This window comes from Phacochoerus africanus, chromosome 15 (genome assembly GCF_016906955.1).
Source record: "Phacochoerus africanus isolate WHEZ1 chromosome 15, ROS_Pafr_v1, whole genome shotgun sequence".
NCBI classification, from domain to species: domain Eukaryota; kingdom Metazoa; phylum Chordata; class Mammalia; order Artiodactyla; family Suidae; genus Phacochoerus; species Phacochoerus africanus.
Window position 1 is genome coordinate 71,345,515 of NC_062558.1, and position 25,409 is coordinate 71,370,923.

The 25,409-nt window shown below is 36.3% G+C and overlaps 1 protein-coding gene across 1 annotated transcript in view; it reads right to left on the minus strand.

Annotated features, from left to right (window-relative positions):
* The window catches only part of LOC125116965 (catenin alpha-3-like), a 453,580-nt gene that overhangs the window by 42,839 nt on the left and 385,332 nt on the right, over positions 1–25,409 (minus strand). The window contains exon 7 of the mRNA XM_047762661.1: positions 21,443–21,706. Within this exon, the coding sequence (XP_047618617.1) occupies positions 21,443–21,706 (264 nt within the window). The remainder of the gene's footprint in view (positions 1–21,442; positions 21,707–25,409) is intronic.

Here is a 25,409-nt window from a genome sequence, read left to right on the forward strand (position 1 = left end):
TCATCTAGAAAAGAAAGGAAGATAAACGTATTAAACTCAAGACCTAATTGAATTTCAACACTGGCCATCATTTGTCACAAGAGCTACTGTTTAGAAAGGGCAATTACTGGGGGAGGTGGTCATGAGAAATGAGCTCCAGTTAAAAGTCTTCTTGTTTTTTTGACCACAGAAAAGTTACACAAGTTGATAGAAGAGTAGTTTGCTGCTCTGTAAAGTATATAATAATTCCTAGCCTATTTTCTCTATAAAGTAATATGGCCATAATAAGAAAATGTGCAGATAAACACTAAATACTGAAAATACAAGGTGCAAGTATTAAGCCAATACCTAGCACAATGTCTCATGCACACTAGATTTAACAATTATTTGTTAAATTTAATGAGTACATTGTAACATAACCTATTCTCAGGTTTTTTTATCCTATTTTAATATATTTTATTAAATTTTAATAACTACTTCATACATGAGTATGAATGAATAAAATAATAATAAATAATAAAAACATTTATGAAACAAGCTAGCATAACAAAAAGACTATCCCCAGTAGCTTTAAAGCTCCAGATGTGGCTATGCATCCTCCCTTTCTCCACCTGTTCCATTTTTACATTTTGTATTAATTATTCTTTTCCTTCTCTTTACAGCTTATTATATATTCTGTACCACTAAATATATCTGTATAGGAGATCCTGCTGTGACACAGTGTGGTAAGAATCCAACTGAGGGGGAGTAAGATGGCTGAGTAGAAGGACTGGAGCTCAACTTCTCTCCTAAAAACAAAAAAAGTACAAGCAAATGCTGAGCAATCTTGAACCAAATGGACCAGAAACTTTCAAAAAGATATCCTACACCAAAAGAAAAAGAGGAGGCCACATCAAGAGGTAGGAGGGGCTATTATGTGATATAAGCAACACCATACTTCTCAGGTGGGAAGCCCCACAGACTGGAAACTAACTGGTTCACAGAGACTCACCTACAGGAGTGAGAGTTCTGAGCCCCATGTCAAGTTCCCATGCCTGGAGATCTGGTACTTGGAGAAAGAGCCCCTGGAGCATCTGGCATTGAGGGCCAGCAGGAGCTCCATGGGACTGGGGGAAGCGAAGACCCCATGCTTAAAAGGGGCACACAGACATTCACATGCATTGGGTTCCAGAGCAAATAAAAGTCTCCATAGGAATCTGGGTCAGAACTGACTGTAGTTCTTGGAGGACATCCTGGGAAAACAAGGGATGAATGTGGCTTATTCTCAGGGAAGGGCATTAGAAGCAATGCTCTTGGGAATATTCATCAGCATACATTTCTCTGGAGGTGGCCATTTTGGGAAAATATGGCCCCACTCATCAGCACTGAGAAGCCCCAGGGCAAACAACAATCCAGGTGGGATCACAGCTCCCCCATCAGTAAAAAGGCTGCCTAAAGACGCCCCAGGCACACAGCCACCTCTAATCTCACCCAGAGACAAAGCCCCACCCACCAGGGGGATAGGAATCAGCTCCACCTACCAGTGGACAGGCATCAATGCCTCCCATTAGGAAGCCTACAACAAGCCCCCATATCAAATGCAGCCACATGGGGGGCAGACACCAGAAGTAAGAGTGGCTATAACTCTATTATCTATAAAAAGATCACCACACCAAAAACCTATAAAAATGAAAAGACAGAGAACTATAACTCAGATGGGGGAGAAAGAAAAAACCCCAGAAAAACAGCTGCATGATCAGGAGATTCTCAGCCTCCAGGAAAAAGACTTTAGACTGTTGATGCTGAAGAAGATACAAGATATTGGAAATAAACTGGAGGCAAAGATGGATAACTTACAGCAAACACCGAACAAAGAGATACAAGATATAAAACTTAAACAAGAAGAGATGCAAAATACAATAACTGAAATAAAAAGTCATTAGAAGCAGCAAACAGCAGAATACAGGAGGCAGAAGAATGAATAAGTGAGGTGGAGAAGAGATTAGTGGAAATCACAAACGCAGAACAGAAAAGAGAAAAAAGATTGAAAACAAATGAAGAGAGTCTCATAGATCTCTGGGACAAAATTAAATGTACCAACATCTATATTATAGGGGTGCAAGAAGGAGAAAAGAGAGAAAAGGGGACAGAAATAATACTCCAAGAGATAATAACCAAAAACTTCCCTAACATGGGAAAGGAACCACTCACTCAAATCCAGGAAGCACAACGAGTACCATATAAAATAAACCCAAGGAGGTACACCCTGAGGCACACATTAATCAAACTGACCAAAATTAAAGACAAAGAGAAAATCTTGAAAGCAGCTAGGGAAAGGAAACGAATAACATACAAGGGAACCCCAATAAGGTTATTGGCAGATTTTTCAGCAAGGGAGTGGCATGATATACTTAGTGTGATGAAAGGTAAAAACCTCCAACAAAGATTACTTTACCCAGCAAGGCTCTCATTCAGATTTGAAGGAGAAATCAAAACCTTCACAGATAAGCAAAAGCTGAGAGAATTCAGCACCACTAAAACAGCCTTACAACAAATACTAAAGGAAATTCTCTAAACAGAAAAGGCCACAACCAGAAATAAAAATACTACAAATGACAAGGCTCACCAGTAAAGATATATATACAGTAGACACAAAATCAACCACACACAATTATGCCACCAAAATCAGAAATCATGAGAAGAGGAGGATACAAATGCAGGACACTGGATATGCACTTGCAATTAAGAGAACAACAACTTAAAACAATCATATATATAGACACATATCAAATCTGAGAGTAACTGCAAACCAAAAATCTACAATTGGTACACAAACAAATAAGAAAAATCAACACAAATACAACACTAAAGATAGTCATCAAACCACAAAAGGAAAGAACAAGAGAAGAAGGGAAGAAAAAGAGCAACAAAAAACAAATCCAAAGCAATCAATAAAATGGCAATAAGAACATACATATCAATAATTACCTTAAATGTTAATGGACTAAATGCCCCAACTGAAAGACATAGATGGGATGAATGGATACAAAAACAAGACCCATATATATCCTGTCTTCAAGAGACCCACTTCAATTCTAGGGACACATACAAATTGAAAGTGAGAGGATGGAAGAAAATATTCCATGCAAACAGGAATCAAAAGAAAGCTGGAGTAGCAAGATGCATATCAGAAAAAAATAGACCTTAAAATGAAGAATATTTTAAGCGACAACAAAGGACATTACATAATGATCGAAGGATCGATCCAAGAAGAAGATATAACAATTTTAAATATCTACGCACCCAACATAGGTTCACCACAATATATAAGGCAGCTGCTAACAATCTTAAAAGGACAAATCGACAATAAAACAATAATAGTGGGGAACTTTAACACCCCACTTACAGCAATGGACAGATCATCCAGACAGAAAATCAATAAGGAAACACAGGCCCTGAATGAAGCATTAAACCAGATGGACTTAATAGATATTTATAGGACATTTCATCCAAAAGCAACAGAATACATAGTCTTCTCAAGTGCACATGGAACATTCTCTAAGATTGACCATATCCTAGGCTACAAATCCAACCTCAGTAACTTTAAGAAAAATGAAATCATATCAAGCATCTTTTCCGACCACAACACTATATGACTGGAAATCAAGAACAAGAAAAACACACACACACATGGAGACTAAACAACATGCTACTAAACAACCAATGGATCACTGAAGAGATCAAAGAGGAAATTAAAATATACCTAGAAGCACATGACAACAAAGATACTACACTCCGAAACCTATGGGACGCAGCAAAAGCCGTTCTAGGAGGAAAGTTTATAGCAGTACAAGCCCACCTCAGGAAACAAGAAAAAGCTCAAATAAACAAGCTAACTTTACATCTAAAGCAGCTAGAGAGAAGAACAGACAAGACCTAAAGTTAGTAGAAGGAAAGAAATCATAAAGATCAGAGCAGAAATCAATGAAATAGAAATGAAGAAAACCATAGAAAAGATCAATGAAGCGAAAAGCCAGATCTTTGAAAAGATCAACAAAATTGATAACCCCTTAGCCATACTTATCAAGCAAAAAAAAAGAGAGTACTCAAATCAATAAAATTAGAAATGAAAAAGGAAAAGGAAAAACGGACATCACAGAAATACAAAGGATCATAAGAGACTGTTATATGTAACTATACGCCAATAAAACTGAAAACCTAGAAGAAATGGACAAATTCGTAGAAAGGTACAATCTTCCAAGACTGAACCAAGATGAAATAGAAAAGATGAATGGACCATTCACAAAAACTGAAGTTGAAACAGTGATTTAAAAACTTCCAACAAACAAAAGTCCAGGCAAATTCTATCAAATATTCAGAGAAGAGTTAACACTTATCCTTATAAAACTATGCCAAAAAAATGCAGAGAAAGGGACACTCCCAAACTCATTCCATGAGGCCACCATCACCCCATACCAAAACCAGACAAAGATACCACAAAAAAGGAAAAATATAGGCCGATTTCACTGATGAACACCAATGCAAAAATCCTCCACGAAATACTAGCAAACTACATCCAACAATACAGTAAAAGGATTGTACATCATGATCAAGTGGGATTATCCCAGGGATGCAAGGATTCTTCAATATCCACAAAGAAATCAGTGTGATACACCACATTAACAAACTGAAGAATAAAAACCATATGATCCTCTCAATAGACACAGAAAAAGACTTTGACAAAATCCAACACCCATTTCTGATAAAAACCCTTCAGAAAGTGGGCATAGAGGGAACCTACCTCAACATAATAAAGGCTGTATATGACAAACCCACAGCTAACATCATTCTCAATGGTGAAAAGATGAAAGAATTCCCACTGAGATCAGGAACAAGACAAGGATGTCCACTCTCGCCACTACTCTTCAACATAGTTCTGGAAGTCCTAGCCACAGCAGTCAGAGAAGTAAAAGAAATAAATGGAGTCCAAATTAGAAAGGAAGAAGTAAAACTTTCACTGTTTGCAGATGACATGATACTATACCTAGAGAATCCTAAAGATTCTACCAGAAAATTGTTAGAGCTCATCCATGAATTTCACGAAGTTGCAGGATACTAAATTAATACAGAGAAATTGACAGCATTTCTATATACTAACAATGAACGATCAGAAAGAGAAATTACCATCACATCCAAAAGAATAGAATACCTAGGAGTAAAACTACCTAAAGAGATAAAAGACCTGTACTCTGAAAACTATAAGACACTGATGAAAGAAATCAAAGATGACACAAACAGATGGAAAGACATACCATGCTCTTGGATTGGAAGAGTCAATATTATCAATATGACTATACTACCTAAGGCAATCTACAGATTCAATGCAATCCCTAGCAAATTACCAAGGACATTTTTCACAGAACTTGAACAAAATATTTTAAAGTTTGTTTGGAAGCACAAAACACCCAGAATAGCCAAAGACATCCTGAAAAGGAAAAATGGAGCTGGAGGAATCAGGCTCCCTGACTTCAGACTATACTACAAAGCTACTGTCATCAAAACTGTATGGTACTGACACAAAGACAGAAATATAGATCAGGGGAACAGGATAGAGAGTCCAGAATTAAACCCACGCACCTACATCCAACTAATCTTTGACAAAGGAGGCAATAATATACAATGGAGAAAGGACAGTTTGTTCAATAAGTGGTGCTGGGAAAACTGGACAGCCACATGGAAAAGAATGAAATTAGAACACTCCCTAATACCATACAAAAAAACAAACCCAAAATGGATTAAAGAACTAAATATAAGACCAGATACTATAAAACTCTTAGAGGAAAACATAGGCCAAACACTCTCTGACATAAACCACAGCAATATCTTCTCGGATCCACCTCTTAGAGTATTGACAGTAAAAACAAAAATAAACAAATGGGACTTAAAAGTTTCTGCACAGCAAAGGAAACCCTAAATTTAAAAAAAAAGACAACCCACAGAATGGGAGAAAATATTTGCAAATGAATCGACTGACAAGGGATTAATCTCCAAAATTTATAAACAACTTCTGCAGCTCAATACCAAAAATACAAACAAGCCTATCAAAAAATGGGCAGAAGATCTAAACAGACAATTATCCAAAGATGACATACAGATGGCCAAAAAACACATGAAAAGATGTTCAACATCACTCATTATTAGAGAAATGTAAATCAAAACCACTATGAGTTACCACCTCACACCAGCCAGAATGGCTATCGTCAAAAAGTCTACAAACAATAAGTGCTGGAGACGGTGTGGAGGAAAAGGAACACTGTTACACTGCTGGTGGGATTGTAAATTGGTGCAACCACTGTTTGTGGAAAACAGTATGGCCATTTCTCAGAAATCTAAAAATAGAACTACCGTTTGATCCAGCAATCCCACTCCTGGGCATCTATCCAGAGAAAACCATGACTCGAAAAAACACATATACTCCAGTGTTCATTGCAGCACTATACACAGTAGCCAAGACATGGAAACAACCCAAATGTCCATCGACAGAGGAGAGGATAAAGAAGAGGTGTACATATACACAATGGAATATTACTTAACCATTAAACGGAGTGAAATACCGGCATTTTTGGCAACATGGATGGACCTAGAAATTATCATGCTAAGCGAAGTCAGTCAGACAATGAGACACCAACATCAAATGCTGTCACTTACATGTGGAATCTGAAAAAGGGACACAATGAACTCCTTTGCAGATCAGATACTGACTCATAGACTTTGAAAAACTTATGGTTTCCAAAGGAGACATTTTGGGGGGTGGTAGGATGCACTGGGGGTTTGGGATGGAAATGCTACAAAACTGGGTTGTGATGATCACTGGTACAACTATAAATGTAATAAATTCATTAAGTCATATAAAAAAGTGCCTGACTATATCCATGAGGATGTGAGGTTTAATCCCTGGCCTCATTCAGTGGGTTAAGGATCTGGCATAACACGGCTCAGATCTGGTACTGCTGTGGCATAGGCTGGCAGATGTAGCTCCTATTTGACCTGGGAACTTCCATATGCCACTGATGAGGCCTTGAAAACAAAATTAATATTAAAAAATAAAATAAAATAAATTCCTAACCTTCAAAAAAGAAAAAAAGAGTCTAATTGCAGCAGATTAGGTCACTATGGAGGCATGGGTTCAATCCCAAACCCTGCACAGTGGATTAAAGGACATGGCATTGCCATAGATGTGGCATGGGTCACAGCTGAAGCTCAGATTCAATCCCTGGACCAGGAACTTCCATATACCACAGGTGTGGCCATAATTTTTTTTAAAAAAATAAGGAGTTCCCATAGTGCCTCAGTAGGTTACAAGTCTATTATCCATGAGGATTCAGGTTAGAACCCTGGCCTTGCTCAGTTGGCATTACCATGAGATGTGGTATAGGTCACAGACATAGCTGGGATCCAACATTTCTGTGGCTGTGGCATAGGCCAGCAGCTGCAGCTCTAATTTTACCTCTAGCTTGGGAACTTCCATATGCCACAAGTGAAGCTCTAAAAAAAGAAAAATAAATGAAAACACAAGTTAACATACACAGTTTAGTTTTGTATGTTTCAATCTTTATATAAATGGAAAAATTTTGCACAGATTCTTACATGGCTTGCTCTTTTTTGGTAAAGCCTTATGATTTCATATTCATTCATGTTAATGTGTATTGCTATAATGTATTCATTTTCATTCATTATGGTCACATTCCTAATTTTAGGGGGAATAGCTTAATGACTCAAATGTAAGCATAAAGTTTACTGCAGAATTTTATAGAAACCCTTTATTAAGCTAAGAAAATTCACTTCTATCTTGCCAGAAATTTTAAATAAATTATATTGAATTTTTCTAACATCTTCTATATCTTCTGAGGTTAAAATACAGTTTTTCTCTGTGATAAATAACATCTGTAGATGTTCTAATGTTGAACTAACATCACATTCCCAAAATAAATTCAAGACAAGTTCTTTATTGCTTAACAGTTGGCTTACATTTTAAGATTTTTTGCATCCTTAGATTGGCATGTGAAGTTTCTTTCTTGACTTACCTATGTACTGTTGGTATTGGTCTCAGCAGCTTCATTTAGTGAATCAAAAAGGTGATACTTTTGCTGTTCTTAGAAAGTTACATTTACATAAATCTGAAAGGATTTTTAATACTCCTTGCAAAGGTATCTGAGCCCAGTTTGCTTCAAGCAAAAACAATTAATTACTAATTCAACTTTTTTTGTGGCTTTTTAGGGCCACGGCCACAGCATATGGAGGCTCCCAGGCTAGGGATTGGATCTGAGCTGTAGCCACTGGCCTACGCCACAGCTCATGGCAATGAGGGATCCTTAACCCACAGAGCGAGGCCAGGAATAAAACCTGCGTCCTCATGGATTCGTTAACTAATGATCTACGAAGGGAATTCCTAGTTTGACTCTTTAATTTACACTGTCTATTCTTAAGTAAGTTCTGATAAATTATATTTTCCTAAGAATTTTTCTATATTTCATACAAATTTTCATTTTAATCATTATAAATTTCTGTTGCTTCAGGAGACTGACCTGAGAAAACATTTGTAAGGTTGATGTCAGAAAATGTTTTGCTTATGTTCTCTTCTAGCAGTTTGGTGTCTTGTCTTATATTTAAATCTTTCAGCTATTTTGAGTTTATTTTGGTACATAGTGTGAGGGTGTGTTCTAGTTTCATCGATTTGCATGTAGCTGTCCAGGTTTCCCAGCAATACCTGCTGAAAAGAGTGTCTTATTCCCATTTTATATTCTTGCCTCTTTTGTCAAAGATTAATTGACCATAGGTGTCTGGGTTTATTTCTGGGTTCTCTTTATGTTCCATTGTTCTGTATGTCTATTTTGGTACCAGTACCACAATGTCTTGATGACTGTGGCTTTGTAATACTGCATGAGGTCTGGGAGAGTTATGCCTCCTGCTTGGCTTTTGTTCTTCAGAATTGCTTTGGCAATTCTGGGTCTTTTGTGGTTCCATATAAATTTTTGGATTGTTTGTTGTAGTTCTGTGAAAAATGTCATGGGTAATTTGATAGGGATTGCATGGAATGTGTAGATTGATTTGGATAGTATGGCCATTTTTCCAATATTAATTTTTCCAACCCAGGAGCATAGAATATCTTTCCATTTCCTTGAATCCTCTTTAATATCCTTGATTAATGTTCTATAGTTCTCTGCATATAAGTCTTTCACCTCCTTGGTCAGGAGTATTCCCAGGTATTTGATTTTTGGGGGTACAATTTTAAAAGGTATTGTATTTTTGTATTCCTTTTCTAATATTTCATTGTTAGGATACAGAAATGCAACTGATTTCTGAATGTTAATCTTATATCCTGCTACTTTTCTGAATTTGTTGATTAGTTCAAGTAGTTTTTGAGTCCTTAGAGTTTTCTCAATGTAGTATCATGTGATCTGCATGCTGTGACAGTTTTACCTCTTCTCTTCCTATTTGGATGCCTTTTATTTCTTTTGTTTCTTTGATTGCTATGACTAGGACTTCCAATACTATGTTGAACAACAGTGATGAGAGTGGGCATCCTTTTCTTGTTCCAGATTTTAGTGGAAAGGCTTTAAATTTTTCTCCATTGAGTGAGTATTATATTTGCTATGGGTTTGTCATATATGGCTTTGATTACGTAAAGAAATGTTCCCTCTATACCCACTTTGGTAAGAGTTTTTGTCATGAATGGATGTTGTGCTTTGTCAAATCCTTTTTCTGCATCTATTGAGATGATTGTGTGGTTTTTTACTTTTCTTTTGTTAATGTGGCGTATGATGTTGATTTATTCGCATATGTTCAACCATCCTTGTGAACTTTGGATGAATCATGCCTGGTCGTGGTGTATGATCTTTTTGATATGCTGTTGGATTCAGTTGGCTAAAATTTTGTTAAGAATTTTTGCATCTATATTCATCAAAGGTATTGGCCTATAGTTTTTTCTTTTGGTAACAGCAAAAATAAACCAATGGGACCTAATCAAACTGAAAAGCTTTTGCACAGCAAAGGAAACCAAAAAGAAAACAAAAAGACAACTTACAGAATGGGAGAAAATAGTTTCAAATGATGCAACCGACAAGGGCTTAATCTCTAAAATATACAAACAATTTATACAACTCAGCAGCAAAACAGCCCAACAACACAATTGAAAACTGGGCAAAAGACCTGAAAAGACATTTCTCCAAAGAAGATATATGGATGGTCAACAAGCACATGAAAAAATCTTCAACATCACTGATTATTAGAGAAATGAAAATCAAAACTGCCATGAGATACCACTTCACACCAGTCAGAATGACCATCATTAATAAGCCCACAAATAACAAATGCTGGAGAGGCCATGGAGAAAAGGGAACCCTCTTGCACTGTTGGTGGTAATGTAAGCTGGTACAACCACTATGGAGATCAGTATGGAAGGACCTTAGAAAACTATACATAGAACTACCATATGACCCAGCCATCCCACTCTTGGGCATATATCCAACCAAAACTTTCCTTAAAAAAGAGACATGTACCTGCACGTTCATTGCAGAACTGTTCACAATAGCCAACACATGGAATCAACCCAAATGTCCACTGGCAGATGATTGGATTAGGAAGATGTTGTGTATATATACACAATGGAATACTACTCAGCCTTAAAAAAAGAAAAATGCCATTTGCAGTAGCATGGATGGAACTAGAGACCCTCATACTGAGTGAAGTGAGTCAGAAAGACAAAGACAAATACCATATGACATCACTTATATCTGGAATCTAATATATGGTACAAATGAACCTTTCCACAGAGAAGAAAATCATGGACTTGTGGTTGCCAAGAGGGAAGGGGAGAGAGTAGGAGGAACTGGGAGCTTGGGGTAAACAGGTGCAGAATGTTGCCTTCAGGATGGATTAGCAATGGAATACTGCTGTGTAGCACTGGGAACGCTTTCTAGTCACTTATGATGGAATACATAATATGAGAAAAAAGAATGTATACATGTAAGTGTAACAGAGTCACCATGCTGTATGGTAGAAAAAAATATACACATAAATAAAAGATAAAAAAACATTATAAATTTCATGTATTCATAGTATTATAATATTTAGGATATTTAGTAATATTTTCCATGGTTATAGTCACTTAATTATTCTTACATGCTATTTTCTGTTTATCTCATTTTCTCTAATCTATCTCAGCAGCAGGCTGCCAATTTTATCAGTCTTCAAAAAAACATACTTTTGGCTTTGTTGATCCTCACTATAGCATCTATTTTTTGCTTGTGACTTAATTTCCACTCTCTTTATTTTTTTATCCCTTCTAGTTTTCTTATATTGTTCTCTTTCAAACTCAAAGTGGAAATCTAGCTCATTAATTTTTGACTCTCCTTCTTTTTTAAGTTTTTTAACTAAGTACTGTTGATTTACAATGTGTTAATTTCAGGTGTGCAGTGAAGTGATTCAGTTGTGTGTGTGTGTTTTTTTTTCAGATTATTTTCCATTATAGGTTAGTACAAGACATTGAATATAGTTCTCCGTGCTATATGCAGAAGGCCTTTGTTACTTATCTATTTTTATACAGTAATTCTTTTTCTTTTCCTTTTTTTTTTTTTTTTTTTTTTGCTTTTTAAGGCCACATTTGTGGCATTGGAAATTCCCAGGCCAGGGGCTGAGTCAGAGCTGCAGCTGCCAGCCTACACCATAGCCACAGCAACACAGGATCTGAGCTGCGTCTGAGACCTACAACACAGTTCAAGGCAATGCCAGATCCTTAACCTAACAAATGAGGCCAGGGATCGAAAGCGCATCCTCATGGACACTAGTCAGTTTCCCAACCCACTGAGTCACAGTGGGAACTCCTATACAGTAATTTGTATCTCTTAATTCCAAACTCTTAATTTATCCCTTCTGCCTCCTTCCCCCTTTGATAACCTTAAGGCTGTTTTCTGTGTCAGTAAGTCTGTTTGTTTTGTGAATAATTCATTTGTATCATTTTTAAAATAAGTGATATCATATTTGTCTTTGATTTAACTTCACTTTGTGTGATAATCTCTAAGACCATCCATTGTTTCTGTAAATTGCATTATTTCATTCCTTTTTATGACTAATATTCCATTATTTATATATATTATACACGCACACATGCCACATCTTTTTTATCTATTCCTCCATCAATGGATACTTAGATTGCTTCCACATTTTGGCTATTTTAAACAGTGCTGCAATGGACATTGGGGTGCATGAATCTTTTTAAATTAGAGTTTTGTCTTTTATGGATATGTGTCCAGGAGTGGGATATGATATGATTATTCTATATTTATTTTTTTAAGGAACTTCTATATTGTTCTGCATAGCGGCTGCACCAAATTACATCCCCACCAACACTGAAGGATGGTTCCTTTTTCTCCACATCCTTTTAGCTCTTATTATTTGTAAACTTTTTAATGACAGCTATTCTGACCAGCATAAGGTGATACCTTATTGTGGTTTTGATTAGCATTTCCCTAATAATTAGAGAATTTGATGCTTGTTAGCCATTTGTATGTCTTCTTTGGAGAAATATTTACTTAGAACTTCTGCCCATTTTTTGATTTGGTAGTTTTATTTTTAAATATTGAATTGTATGAGTTGTTTGTATATTTCAGAAATTAATCCCTTGTTAGTTGCATCATTTGCAAATATTTTCTCCTGGTCCACAAGTTTATTTTTTGTTTGTTTTTTTCAGGGCTTTTGGGTTTTTTGTTTGTTTTCTTTGCAGTGCAAAACTTTTAAGTTTGATGTAGCCCATTTATTTTTGCTTTTATTTTTTTTTTTTACTTGGGAGAGTGATCTAAGAAAACATTGCTAAAATTTATGTCAGAGGATGTTTTGCCTATGTTCTTTTCTAGGAGTTTTATGGTGTCAGGTTTTAAGTCTTTAAGCCATTTTGAGAGGTTTTTGTGTATAGTGTGAGGGAATGCTTTAACTTCATTGATTTATATGTGGCTGTCCAGCTTTCCCAACACCAGTTGCTGAAGAGACTGCCCTTTCTCCACTGTATATTCTTGACTCTTTTGCCCTATATTAATTGACCATAGCTGTGTGGGTTTATTTCTGAGCTCTCTATTCTGTTCCATTGATTCATATATCTGTTTTTGTGCAAATACCACATTGTTTTGATTACGATAGCTTTGCAGAATTGTCTGAAGTCTGAGGGGGTTATGCCTCTAGCTTTGTTATTTTTCCTCAGGATTACTTTGGCAGTTTTGGATCTTTTGTAATTCCACAGAAGTTTTAGCATTATTTGTTCTAGTTCTGTGAAAAAGGTCATGGATAACTTGGTAGGGATTGCATTAAGCCTGTAGATTGCTTTGGGAAGTATAGCCATTTTACCAATAATAATTCTTCCAATTCCAGGGCATGGAATATCTTTCCATTTCTTTGAATCACCTATTTCCTTTATCATTTTTATATATTCCTTTATTTATAGCATTTTATAGTTCTCAGCAGCTTTTCTTATTTTTAATATAAGTATTTTTGTGATAAATTTCCTTCTAATTAGCTATTTGCTATTATTAATTAGCTGTATCCCTCAAATTTAATTATTTTTATTAATCAGTTATAAATAATTTTACTATTAATTGTAATTTATTCTTTGATGGGAGAGTAACATAATGTGCTTCTCAAAAACAGGATTCCAAACAGTAGGGTTATTTATTTCATTTATTTATCTAGGTGTATTTCTGGGTGGCCTTCTTTTTTTTTTTTTGGTCTTTTTATGGCCGCACCCACAGCATACAGAGGTTCCCAGGCTAGGGGTCTAAACAGAGCTATGGCTGCTGGCCTACACCAGAGCCACAGCATTGCAGGATCTGAGTTGCATCTGCGACCTACATACACCACAGCTCACAGCATTGCAGGATCTGAGTTGCATCTGCGACCTACATACACCACAGCTCACAGCAAAGCTGGATTGTTAGCCCACTGAGCGAGGCCAGGGATCAAACTCTCAACCTCATGGTTCCAGATTGGATTCATTTCTGCTGCGCCATCAAGCGAACTCCTGGGTGGCCTTCTTTGAAAATCATTGGCTTCCTAAGTGGTCAACATTTGCTAATTTTCCATGTCCTTAAAAAGTATGTGTTACAATCTCCTGGTGAATTTAATCTTTTCTTGCTAGATAGCAACCATAATTATCAATTTATTTTAAATAATATTAATATAGCTATATCAGATTTATTTGGTTAGGATTTGCTGGGTACATTTTTTTCATCCTTTGACTTTTGAACTCCTGTTTTTAAGTTTTATGTGAGCTTCTTATAAACAAGATATAACCAGAGTTTGTTTTCTATTCTACATTCTCAGTATTTGTGCTTTTAAGAGTTTATATTTTCTTGTATATTTATTACAATTTTATGATTACAGAAATACTTGGATTAACTTTACCATATTTTCCATTCTCTATTTATCCTTTCTTTGTTGTTTTGTTTTGTTTTGGTTTTGGTTTTTTCCTCAAGGTGTTTCTTCTCTTGGATTGACTAAGTTTTTTATTTTCTCATTCCATATTTCCTTTCTCCATGTTTTCAAATTATACTGTCTATTGAGATATATATATAGCTACTTTACATGTTTTGACATGCTTGCTTAAATTAATGTTTAAAGTAAATCAATATCTTTATATTTCCTCCCCCCAAAATACTAAGATCATAGGAGACAGATAAGTCAATAGATAGCTGCTCTTGTAGCAGCCAAAAAGTTGGGGTATTAGATAGGTTTCAAAACCTATTCTCCTCAAGGAGAAGCTGGGAGATAGGGGCTCCCTCTTAATTGTATAATGCTGTGTTAATGATGGAGCTTATGATGAGAGTGTGTTTCAGTTTTTCCTGTTTTGAGATGGGTATTTTCTGGGTTGACCCATATGCAGGAATCTCTCAACCAGTTTCTGGATTTCTCTCAGAGGCAACTGATACATATATAGTTTATTCACTGCACCTATGGCTAGAGGGAGAGTCAGGAGCCTCCCTATTCTGCCATCGTGCTGAGGAAAAAGCTATCCCTTTTACTTTTTAAAATATCCTTTTTGTCTTTGGTGTTCTTCAGTTTTACTTCAATATGTGTAAATTTGGATTTCTTTATATCTCGTGTGGGAATTATTGGGCTTTTTAGCTATGAATATTGATGTCTTCTATTAGTTCTAGGAAATTCTTCATGTTTTTTATACTTTTCTCTACTCTCTGTGTCTTACAGAATATTTTAGAGCTTGTCACACTACCCTCCACGTACCTTAACTGCTTTTAAGAAGTATCTTTATTTTGTGTCTCTGCAGTGCTCTATAACTTCTTCAAATACAACTTTCAGATCATTAATCTGCTATAATTTCCTGTTTTGCTCAACCATTGAAGTTTTCACAATTATGTTTTTCATTTTAGGTAGTTCTGCCTGGTCAGTTTTGATAGTCTTTTGTACATTCATCATACTCCTCATATGTTAGTGAATAAATAATAAAATGATGTATATTAAGCATATTAATTTACATCTAGTATCTTACAATTTCAATATCTGCAGATATAATTCTGCAGTCTGTTCTTTCTACAAAGTTTCATTCATGGTGGCTTGCTTATTTGTCTTTTGAAAACTTATTTTCCTTGGACTTGTATAAGCATGTTTTATGAACTGAGTGTATGGTGCGGAGAGAATCTGAATTTACTTCTAGCAGTTATTTGAAGATATTGCCAGGATAATACAACTTTAAATTAAATGTCTAGCTGATCTTTTAGAGGCTACACAGATAATATGACTTTTGACCCAAAAACCGGATAAGAATACTTTCAGTTAGAACATTTCCAATATGTTTTTGTATTTTCTCTAAGACACCAGGGCCAAGTTAAACCAGTCAATTTTACCTAGCATCTCTTTCTGTATGGGCTAGTAGTTTTCTCGTTCATCCAATGAGGTGGTCAAATGAAAGGATTCTCAAAATAATGTAATATCTCATGTGATATTCCAGCTGGAGGGCTCTGTCTTTTGTTCTCAGTTCCTGGCCCTCCCAAATCTAAACTATACGCCATAATGAAAAAGAAATTCCCCATATCCACCAGCATAATTTGTGCTGTCTTGCTAGTTTGGATTTGCACTCTTGGTAACTGGCTGGCCCCAGCAAATTCCTCTAATTCACCTATTGGATTATCCACATATTTACAAATATTGTATCCATTGTTTTTAGTTCTCCTAATTCACTATATTTCTAAATGCCAAACAGATTTTCCATATTAAATTGATACTAGATATCACTGATGCCTATTTTTCTTTAGCTCCTAACTGCTAATCTAATTAACAGAGTACCTGTTTTCTCCTTCAGCTGAAAATATTAGAATACAAAAAATATATACCTCAAAATTATTACCCTTAGCAAAAGGCAGGATATATCTTGGCAGTTACAGGGAACCTAAACTAAGGCTAGATAGGTACTGAGAAATCATTTTTTTCCCTCTTTGTGCAGATGGAAACTGATATTTTCCTTGAGGTTTCCCTCATTAAAAATTTACATCCCAGTTAAAAGTTAGGTAAAGTAGAGCACATATTCCAAGTACCTAAACTGCAAGTTGGAGACAGGAAAAGAAAACAGTAATAAAGGAAAAATGTTTTTCAATCCAATGTTGCAAAATGACATCCTTATACTCATTCTTTCCTTCCTTCATTCATTCATGGATATTTACCTTGCATTTACTATGTATAAGTCGTTTTTCTAGGTGTTGGGGATACAACACTGAATAAAGAAATATATGAATGATGACATGTAAATGAATATGTAAAAAAAGAAAATAGGAAATAAACATTGACAGCTCTTTGAGAATAAGAAAACCCTGCAAAACTCCTTTGTTATTGTCATCTTTATCACAAGACAATCTGGATAATTCTTGTGGATTACGATTACATAAGCTGCCTTTTCCCTCCACACAAGAGAAAATATACCTTCATAGCCCCAAAGTTTCAAAGCAATTTCCACCGGCAAAGTTTCTCCCTTAAAGATATTTTCAAAATTCTGTTAATCTACAATTTGACACTTCTCAACTCTAATTCAGTCATAAATGCACAAGGAACACCCTATAATTCACATTAGCTTTTCCAATAAATCAATTGATTTAACCCATACAGTGTTCTAATTTAGCTTCTATTTTCTCTACCAATAAATCTAAGGTTTCATTTCCATAACCATCCATGGACCAGAATGAAAGATTTAACGAAGCTTCGGCATGGTAGTTGTTGAGTAAGCGCTCTGATACACTTCCACACTATAAACATTTAATGAGACTTACTCCCAACAGAGTATTTACTACATCAATTTATTTCATAGTATTATATTTTCAGAAGCAAGATAGAGCAAAAGTTATTTTGGATCCTTTACCAATACAGCTTCCTGTAAATAAAGAAAAGTGAAGCCATTTAATTTACAAAGTCATTTAAAAAGGCTAAATGCTCAGTAAATTCTGCTTGATCTAGTTCAGACAGCCTCAGCAGCTATTTGTAACTTGGATGCAAAACGTATATAAAATTCAGACATTCTGTACCAGCTTGCCATCCCTAGTTCTGACTAGGACTGAATTTCAAAGATTGTTGAGGCAGTATTGGATTTCTGGGTAATATCTTTGAAATTCCCTTCTGTCTTAATAAGAAGAATGGAATCCACCATTTTTCTAAAGAAAGGAAAGACTCCATCACTATGCCTATGCTCATTCCCATCAAAGCTATATCCATATACAATAACACACACTCACGCTTTGTCCTCCTCTCTAACCACTGCTATTTTTTCTGATAGCAGCCACTTTCAACTAAAAAATGAGAAAAGAGAAGTCCCTAGATGGAAAGTAACTTGCGAATCTTCTGTCTTCTTCTAAAATCCTAAGAATATAGAATAAAGCATTTGGAATAAACTGAACCTCTTATGTAAGCATGCCCTGACACAATCTTGCTTAGTACTATGAAAAATCTGATATACAATCCTACCTGTCCACTCTTGCAAATATCACCTCACCATAGTAGTCATTCCCCCATGTACAGACTATTTCTCCTTAAATGACTAAAGTACCCAGAAAATCATTTTTCATTAAAAAGTTATGCTGTCAGTGGGATGGAAATCCTGTGAAATTAGATTGTTATGATCATTATACAACTAAAAAAAAAAGTTATGCTGTCATTTGGACTGGCTTACATATATGATATCTCCGATGGTTCCAACAAACTAAGAATCTTTCTTTTTCTTTTTATAGCTGCACCTCTGGCACATGAAAGTTCCCAAGCTAGGGGTCAAATTGGAGCCGTAACTGCCAGCCTATGCCACAGCCACAGAAACGCAGGATCCAAGCCACATTGGTGACCTACCTCACAGCTTGCAGCAACATCAGTTGCTTAACCCACTGAGAGAGGCCAGGTTCGAACCTATATCTTCATAGATACTATGATGAGTTCTTAACCCACTGAGACAAAATGGGAACTCCTAAACTAAAAATCTTAGCACAAATTTTGTTGACTTTTGATTAGGCACATTGAGCTCTGTGAGAATTTAGTATAGCATAGAAGTTAGAGAGACTAGATTCACATCCTGGTTACTACCACTCACCAGTCATGTGACTTGAGCAAGTTACAAAACTTGTATAAGTTTCAGTTTTATTTAAATATATTATAGGGACACAATAATAAGTGATAAAATTATGTTAAGTGTTTAGCTATCAAGAAATGTTACATATTAATGTATAGAGGACCTAATATTCTGCTAGTATCACTGCTATAAAATTAGTTGGAAACAAATTTTGCCCACAATGTGTTTTCAATCTTGTTATAGAGACAAGACACTCACCTAATAAACAAGTTTACTGAGGGCTCATTACACAGGGCAAATATTTAGATGATGGGATATTATTAAAGAATCACTACTAATCATCTATCTTATTTAGAAAAATAGGCCTGAAAATTTTCACATAAATGCCAATAATTAAGAACTTAATAGATTTCTTCATTGATAGCGATAATAAAGAATTTAATAATATTAGATTAGAAATGAAGATAAGGAGTTCCTGTCATAGCTCAGCAGTTAGTGAACTATAAGGACATGAGTTCGATCCCTGGCCTTGCTTGGGTTGGGAATCTGGTGTTGCTGAGAGCTGTGGTGTAGGTCACAGACACGGCTTGGATCCCACATTGTTGTGACTGTGATGTAGGCCAGCAGCTATAGCTCTCACTTGACCCCTAGCCTGGGAACCTCCACATGCCATGGGTGCAGCCCTAAAAAGACCAAAAAAAAAAATGAAGATTCCTGTTTAAGACATGTAACTAAAGGGAAAGCATATGGAGAGGTTATTCTAAACTTAAATGAACAAGTTTTTAATAAGTTTATTGCGAAAGTAATAATGTTAGGGACAATATAGGAATTATAGATTAGATGTTTAATTTTTTTAAGTTATTGGTAAAAAATTTATATAATTGTCATTGTATTGATTTCTTCATTATGGAAGAATCTGTTTCCAAATAATCACTTCTGCAGTTAACAATGAACTCTAAGATTTACCAAGCACTTATTATGTGCCAGTCACTGCTATGAGCATTTTTACATGCATTATTAATTCACTGATTCAGATAACACAATAATGTAGGTCCTGTTAATATCCCCAATTTACAGATGAGAGACCTAAGAGTTAAATAAAATAATTAATAATTTTCCTAAGGTCCACACAGGCAAGTGCCCACCAAGTACCACAGCTGGGATAGGAACGTAGGCACTTGGGCCCCTGAACCCTTATCTTTAAGCATAACACCATGTTGTCTTCCCTTAAGCAAGTGCATGTCTGACTAGGATAGCCTATGACCATTGCCGTCATACTGGAATGTCTGATAAATCTCTAAACTCAACATGTTGAAAATTGAGTTGCTGATCTCCCTCTCAAAACTGGCTTCACCCAGTCTTCCCCCACCATATTTGATTAAAAACCAACCAACCAACCAACAAACAAACAAAAACAAAACTTTGTATGTCCAGTTTCTCGAGCCCAAAACCAAATGAACAGATTACTCTTGTAATTATCTATGGCAGACACAGAAGTGTTCTTCCTGTGTCCTCCTTCCAGGTAGGACCCGCCACCTGGCTGTGGAGAGCGAGGCCAGTAGACGGCCCCTGCTGTCAGTTCCTTCAGGGTCTGCCTTAGCTGCAGGGGGTTGGTCCCCACTCCCCATGCCTGGAGGTCATACCCTTCCTGGGGTGGGGGGATGACCTGCTTCTACTGAAAGAGGCATAAAGGCATGGATATTTCTGTCTGACAACATTCACTTGAGGTCAAAACTGTCTTCAGAGCTCCCTGCTGATTGGTCTAGGCTTTGTGGTTTTGGCTTCCAGGTACACTTCTTCTGCTCAGTGCTGTTGCCTTCCTCTTCCTTCACACATGGTAATTTCTAATAGCACCTTGTATCCCAAATTCTGTCCAGTGTGTGCTTCTGGAGGATCTAGCCTGCAACACCAACCATGACTCCTCCCTTTCTCTCACTTCCTACAATTGTTCTGTCAAACCCAGTTAGCTTTACTTATAAAATTTAGCCTTAATAGTCACTAGCCATTCTAGTCCACACAAAAATGTGAGGTGGAAAGAGGTGGTGCATACACAATATAAGGATAGAAGCTGTATTGCTACAATTCCACCTGCCTGGTTTTTTACCCCCTTCTTTGTTCCCCTTACAGTCTGTGCTCCATAACCAGCCAGCATAGTTCTTTTAACAGTTTAGTCTCAGCACATCACTACTGCTTAAAACCTTATAGTGGATCACATTTGAAGTAAAAGCCAGTGTCCTAAAAAGCCTACATAGCTTTGCATAACATGGCCCTGTTGAGTTTCTGACCTCAGCTCCTACTTCTCACCCCTCAACCTTCCCACCCAGGCTCCAAGGCTTCTGGGCTGTCCTACAAATACAGGGGGCATGTTTTCAAGCCTTTGTTCTAGAGCCTCATCTGCCAGATTCTTTAACTTCCCTTAACCCTTTGATAACTTCTCACTTTGTCAATGTAACATTCTATACAATTTACTTCTATATAATGTTTATTGTTTTTATTTTTCCCTATATTTTGTTAGAATATAAGCTTCACCAGGGCAGTGCTCAATTATATCCCAATACCAAAACAATGCCAATAGTAAGTATTTAAAGAATGAATAAATTTTTCCTTTCATAAATGGATCTATGTAAAATAAAGTCATCATTTCCATCTAATTAACAATCCCAATTTAAATTCATTGACTTCGTTGGCAGAGATGTAAAGGAATCAGAAGTCAACAGATAGAGTATTATCCTGTTCATCAGTTCATTGGAAATCACAAGATGATGATATGATAGATATTGATTATTTACTCTTAGTCTTGAACTCCAACCCCAGGATTTGAAAACCCACATCTATTTATTCTCACATTGGTACATCAAATCACATTTTAATTTTCACTCAACTTACCTCAAGTTCATCAAGGGCACTTCCCAGGGTTGCTGCCTGAGGTTCTGGTGGGGGTGACATATTCTGGATGCCTTGTGAAGCATTTGAAATCACATTGAGGGCATTCTGAATTTCTTCACACACTGTATCCTTGCTGGCTTTGAGGGAAGCAACATCAGAATGTTCCAAATAAGCTGAACAAATTGAATGCAATATGGGGGAGTTCTCCTTCAAAGAGGCCCGGGCACCTGCAATTTCATCCCTCTGATTTGGAGATTTTAAGTCCTGAGGAGAGAAATAAAAAGAAAGGTTCCTTACAATGGGCTATGGAAGAAAGACTTATACAAAGCAGCTCCATTTTTCTGCCAATATAAATGAAAAGATAATAGACACTAAGTCATAACTATAAATTAAAATGAAGGGCTTAAATTATTTCTACACTCCTCCTTATTCTGTTAAAATATATAAAATAGGAAATCTGAGCCAATTAGCAAATACAGATGTGCAATAACTGAATAGATCTTACATTTGTCATCATATACTTATAAGTCGGAAAAATAGCATTCACATTATAAGTGAATTATAAGAGAGCTTGATTTACAAGGATGCTGATTACATATTTGCATAGATGGTGATTATTGCATTTAACCTTTTTGTTAAAACTAAACCAATTGAGTTATGAATATAAAATTTAATCTCCCCCCATTCAGCTATCTTCCACTCTTTCAGAAAAATTTACTAATAAATTAATCCTGGATCTTTCTTTCTTTGACATTTATTCAACAAAGAGTTATTGAGCACTTGGTATAAGCTAGTTAGCCCTTGTGCTTAGACATCAAGTAGGCATAAGTGAACAATCCTACAAGGACCTTGATCTCCCAAAGCTTCTGTTCTTGTTGGAGGGGAATGGGGCCTAGAGACAAACAATAAACTAGGCAAACAAATACACGAGACAATTTCAGGTAATGAAAAATGCTATGAAGAGGAGTTCCAGTAGTGGCTCAGTGGTTAATGAACTTGACTAGTATCCATGAGGATGCGGATTCGATACCTGGCCTTGCTCAGTGGGTTAAGGATCCAGCATTGCTTGTGGCTGTGGTGTAGGCCGGCAGCTACAGCTCTGACTGGACCCCTAGCCTGGGAACCTCCATATGCCGCGGGTGCAGCCCTAAAAAGACAAAAAAAATGCTATGAATAAAACACAAAAGTGAAATGTAGTAGAGACTGACTTGAGAGGAGAAAGCTGTTTTAGTTTGGGTGGTCAGGGAAGGTATTTCCTCAGAGATGACATTTGCAGTAAATATAAATGAAAGGTATTCCAAACAGTGGGAGAAGAAGAGATAGTGGATCAAAACTACCTCGATATACAGTGAAAAGCCCTGGCAAGCACTACCTTAACTGAATGATGACTTATCATCAGTGACATCATATGGATATCCTGTGCTCCTTGATATATTGTGACAGGTGAGCATTTCACCATCTGGAATTCTTTCCAACAACCCATACAATCCCACTCTAATCAGGAGAAAAACAGCAAAAAAACAAACAAACAAAAAAAAACCAGACTGGGGAAATCTGACATGACACTGGACAGTATTCCTCAAGATTGTTAAGGTAATGAAAAATAGAGACTGATAAACTGTCCCAGACCAGAGGAGAAGAATGACATAGCAACTAAATGTAACATAGAACCCTGGATTGGATCCTGGCACAGAAAAAAAGACATTCGTGGAAAAACTAATGAATTCCAAATAAAGATCAAAATTAAGTTACATCAATGTTTGTTCACTGTGGCAAATGTAAGACATTAACAATGGAGAAAACCTAGAGAAAAAGTCAATGGGAATGTTCTGTACTATCTTTGCAACTTTCCTAGAAATCTAAAATTATTGATATAAGTGGCTTATTTTAAAGAAAATTAACTCAAGGGAACTTAACAATTCATGTATTTCATACAACAGCTCATGTACTAAGAAAACTCATGATAGATACTATTCTCCTTTTTTAAAGATGAGAAAACTGAGGTCTAGAAAGACTAAGTTACTGAGATGACCCATAGCTAAATGGTGGGTGGCATTTCTTGCATCGTAACCCAAGTGAGTGTAACTGCTAAGCCATGATCTCACAACCATGTTATACTCTTTCCTGCATGGGAAGGATTCCTCTTATTTGCTACTATTCAAGGATGAGGACTTGTGCTGTATGATGACATAATTTATAAAGTGCTTCTGGTTAGCACCTCATTGATCATCACAGTACCCTTTGGGGCAGTAAGACTTGTGCTATTAGCCCTGCTTTAACTAAATAGGTATTTAGTCTAAGGGTATTAAAAGGCTGGTAAAAGAAGTGACATGCAGACTTCTGATTGCAAATCCCATGATTTATTCACAAGACTCTGCTACCTTCAGGTAATGTTGCTTGAGGTTAATAAATGGCTGCACTGCTATATTTTTAGCTCCTTCCTTTCTGAAAATAAAGGCTGTTTGCTACTTCATGCAGGCTTTGGGGGAGATTAACTTTTTTATAAGGTATAGGGAGGACAGTTAGAAGTAGCTGTCAACCCACTGTTCATACTTATTAATTACCCAAGAAAAGAAACTTTGTGGTTTTCTGGGCTTGGTATGATTCTCCCCCCTCCTCCATATTTCTGGTCTGGATTCTAGTTTCAGCTCTGTCATTAGCATTCTAAGCAGGGTAGTTCTACTCTTCAGTGTCTGTTTTTCCAGCTGTAAAAATGTAGATAATGATACTTCTGCCAACCCTTTCACAGGACTAAGTAAAACATTGGAAATGGGATATATTTGGAAAATAGTTGAGAATTATAGAAAAAGTACAGAAGTATCGTATTCCTAAAATTTTTCAAACTTAGGGTCCTGTTTCCATCCTGTGATGGTTTTGGTGATTTTCATATTCCCCACAATTTTGTAGCACTATCTACATTTATCTCAGTGTTACTTAGAAGATAAATAATTTAATGTTTATAAAGGATGCACATTCCTCAGAAGAATAACAATAAAAAGTGTAACTATTCAGAAAGAGCTGAAGAAAATCTCTGCATATTGCAGTATAAATATAACTGATTATAAACCTCCTCTGAAGTGACCTACACACTACCCTTCTCCATTTAGAATAAAATGTTCAATGTTGGAGTTCCTGTTGTGGCTCAGTAGTTAACAAATCTGACTAGGAACCATGAGGTTGTGGGTTCGATCCCTGGCCTCATTCAGTGGGTTAAGGATCCAGCACTGCCATGAGCTGTGGCGTAGGTCACAGACCCAGCTCAGATCCCGCATTGCTGTGGCTCTGGCGTAGGCCGGCAGCTACAGCTCTGATTAGACCCCTAGCCTGGGAACCTCCATATGCCATGGGTGTGGCCCTAGAAAAGACAAAAAGACAAAAAAGACAAAAAAAAAGACAAAAAAAAAAGATTAAATGTTTAAGTAGTTTCTAAAAGGTGAAAGTCTGTGAACATATACTATTACAAAAAAAGGATAAAGTTTAAAAATATTATTTTTTTTAGCTGATATAGCTATGTATACCTGACTGTTAATTGTGGCAATTTGGATGCTGTAGGGAATTTGGAAATTTAAAAATTGTAACATATTTTGGCTTTTGCGCCTAGGCTTTGTTATCTCTACCTAAGGCAATTACAGAATTCTTAATAAGCACTGACGCCCCAAAGAGCAAGCTGACAAAGCCTCTGAGAAAAGTTCAGGGAATGTAATAAAAATAACACATTATGGCAGCAGGTGGGGAAAAGAAAGGCAGGTTACAGGGTTTAGACAAGAAAAATTGAAAAAGTAAGAACATTTTTTCCTAAAAGACATCCCAAAGGATAATTTTAACATAGTAAAATAGGCATACATATAAAAAGGCAACTAATGAATACTGCCCTTCTAAACAAAAGTTGTGGTGGTGTTAGCAGTTGTTTTATTTTGTTTTAACTGAAGAAACCATAGGTTTAAAGGTTCATAGGTTGTCTATTAAA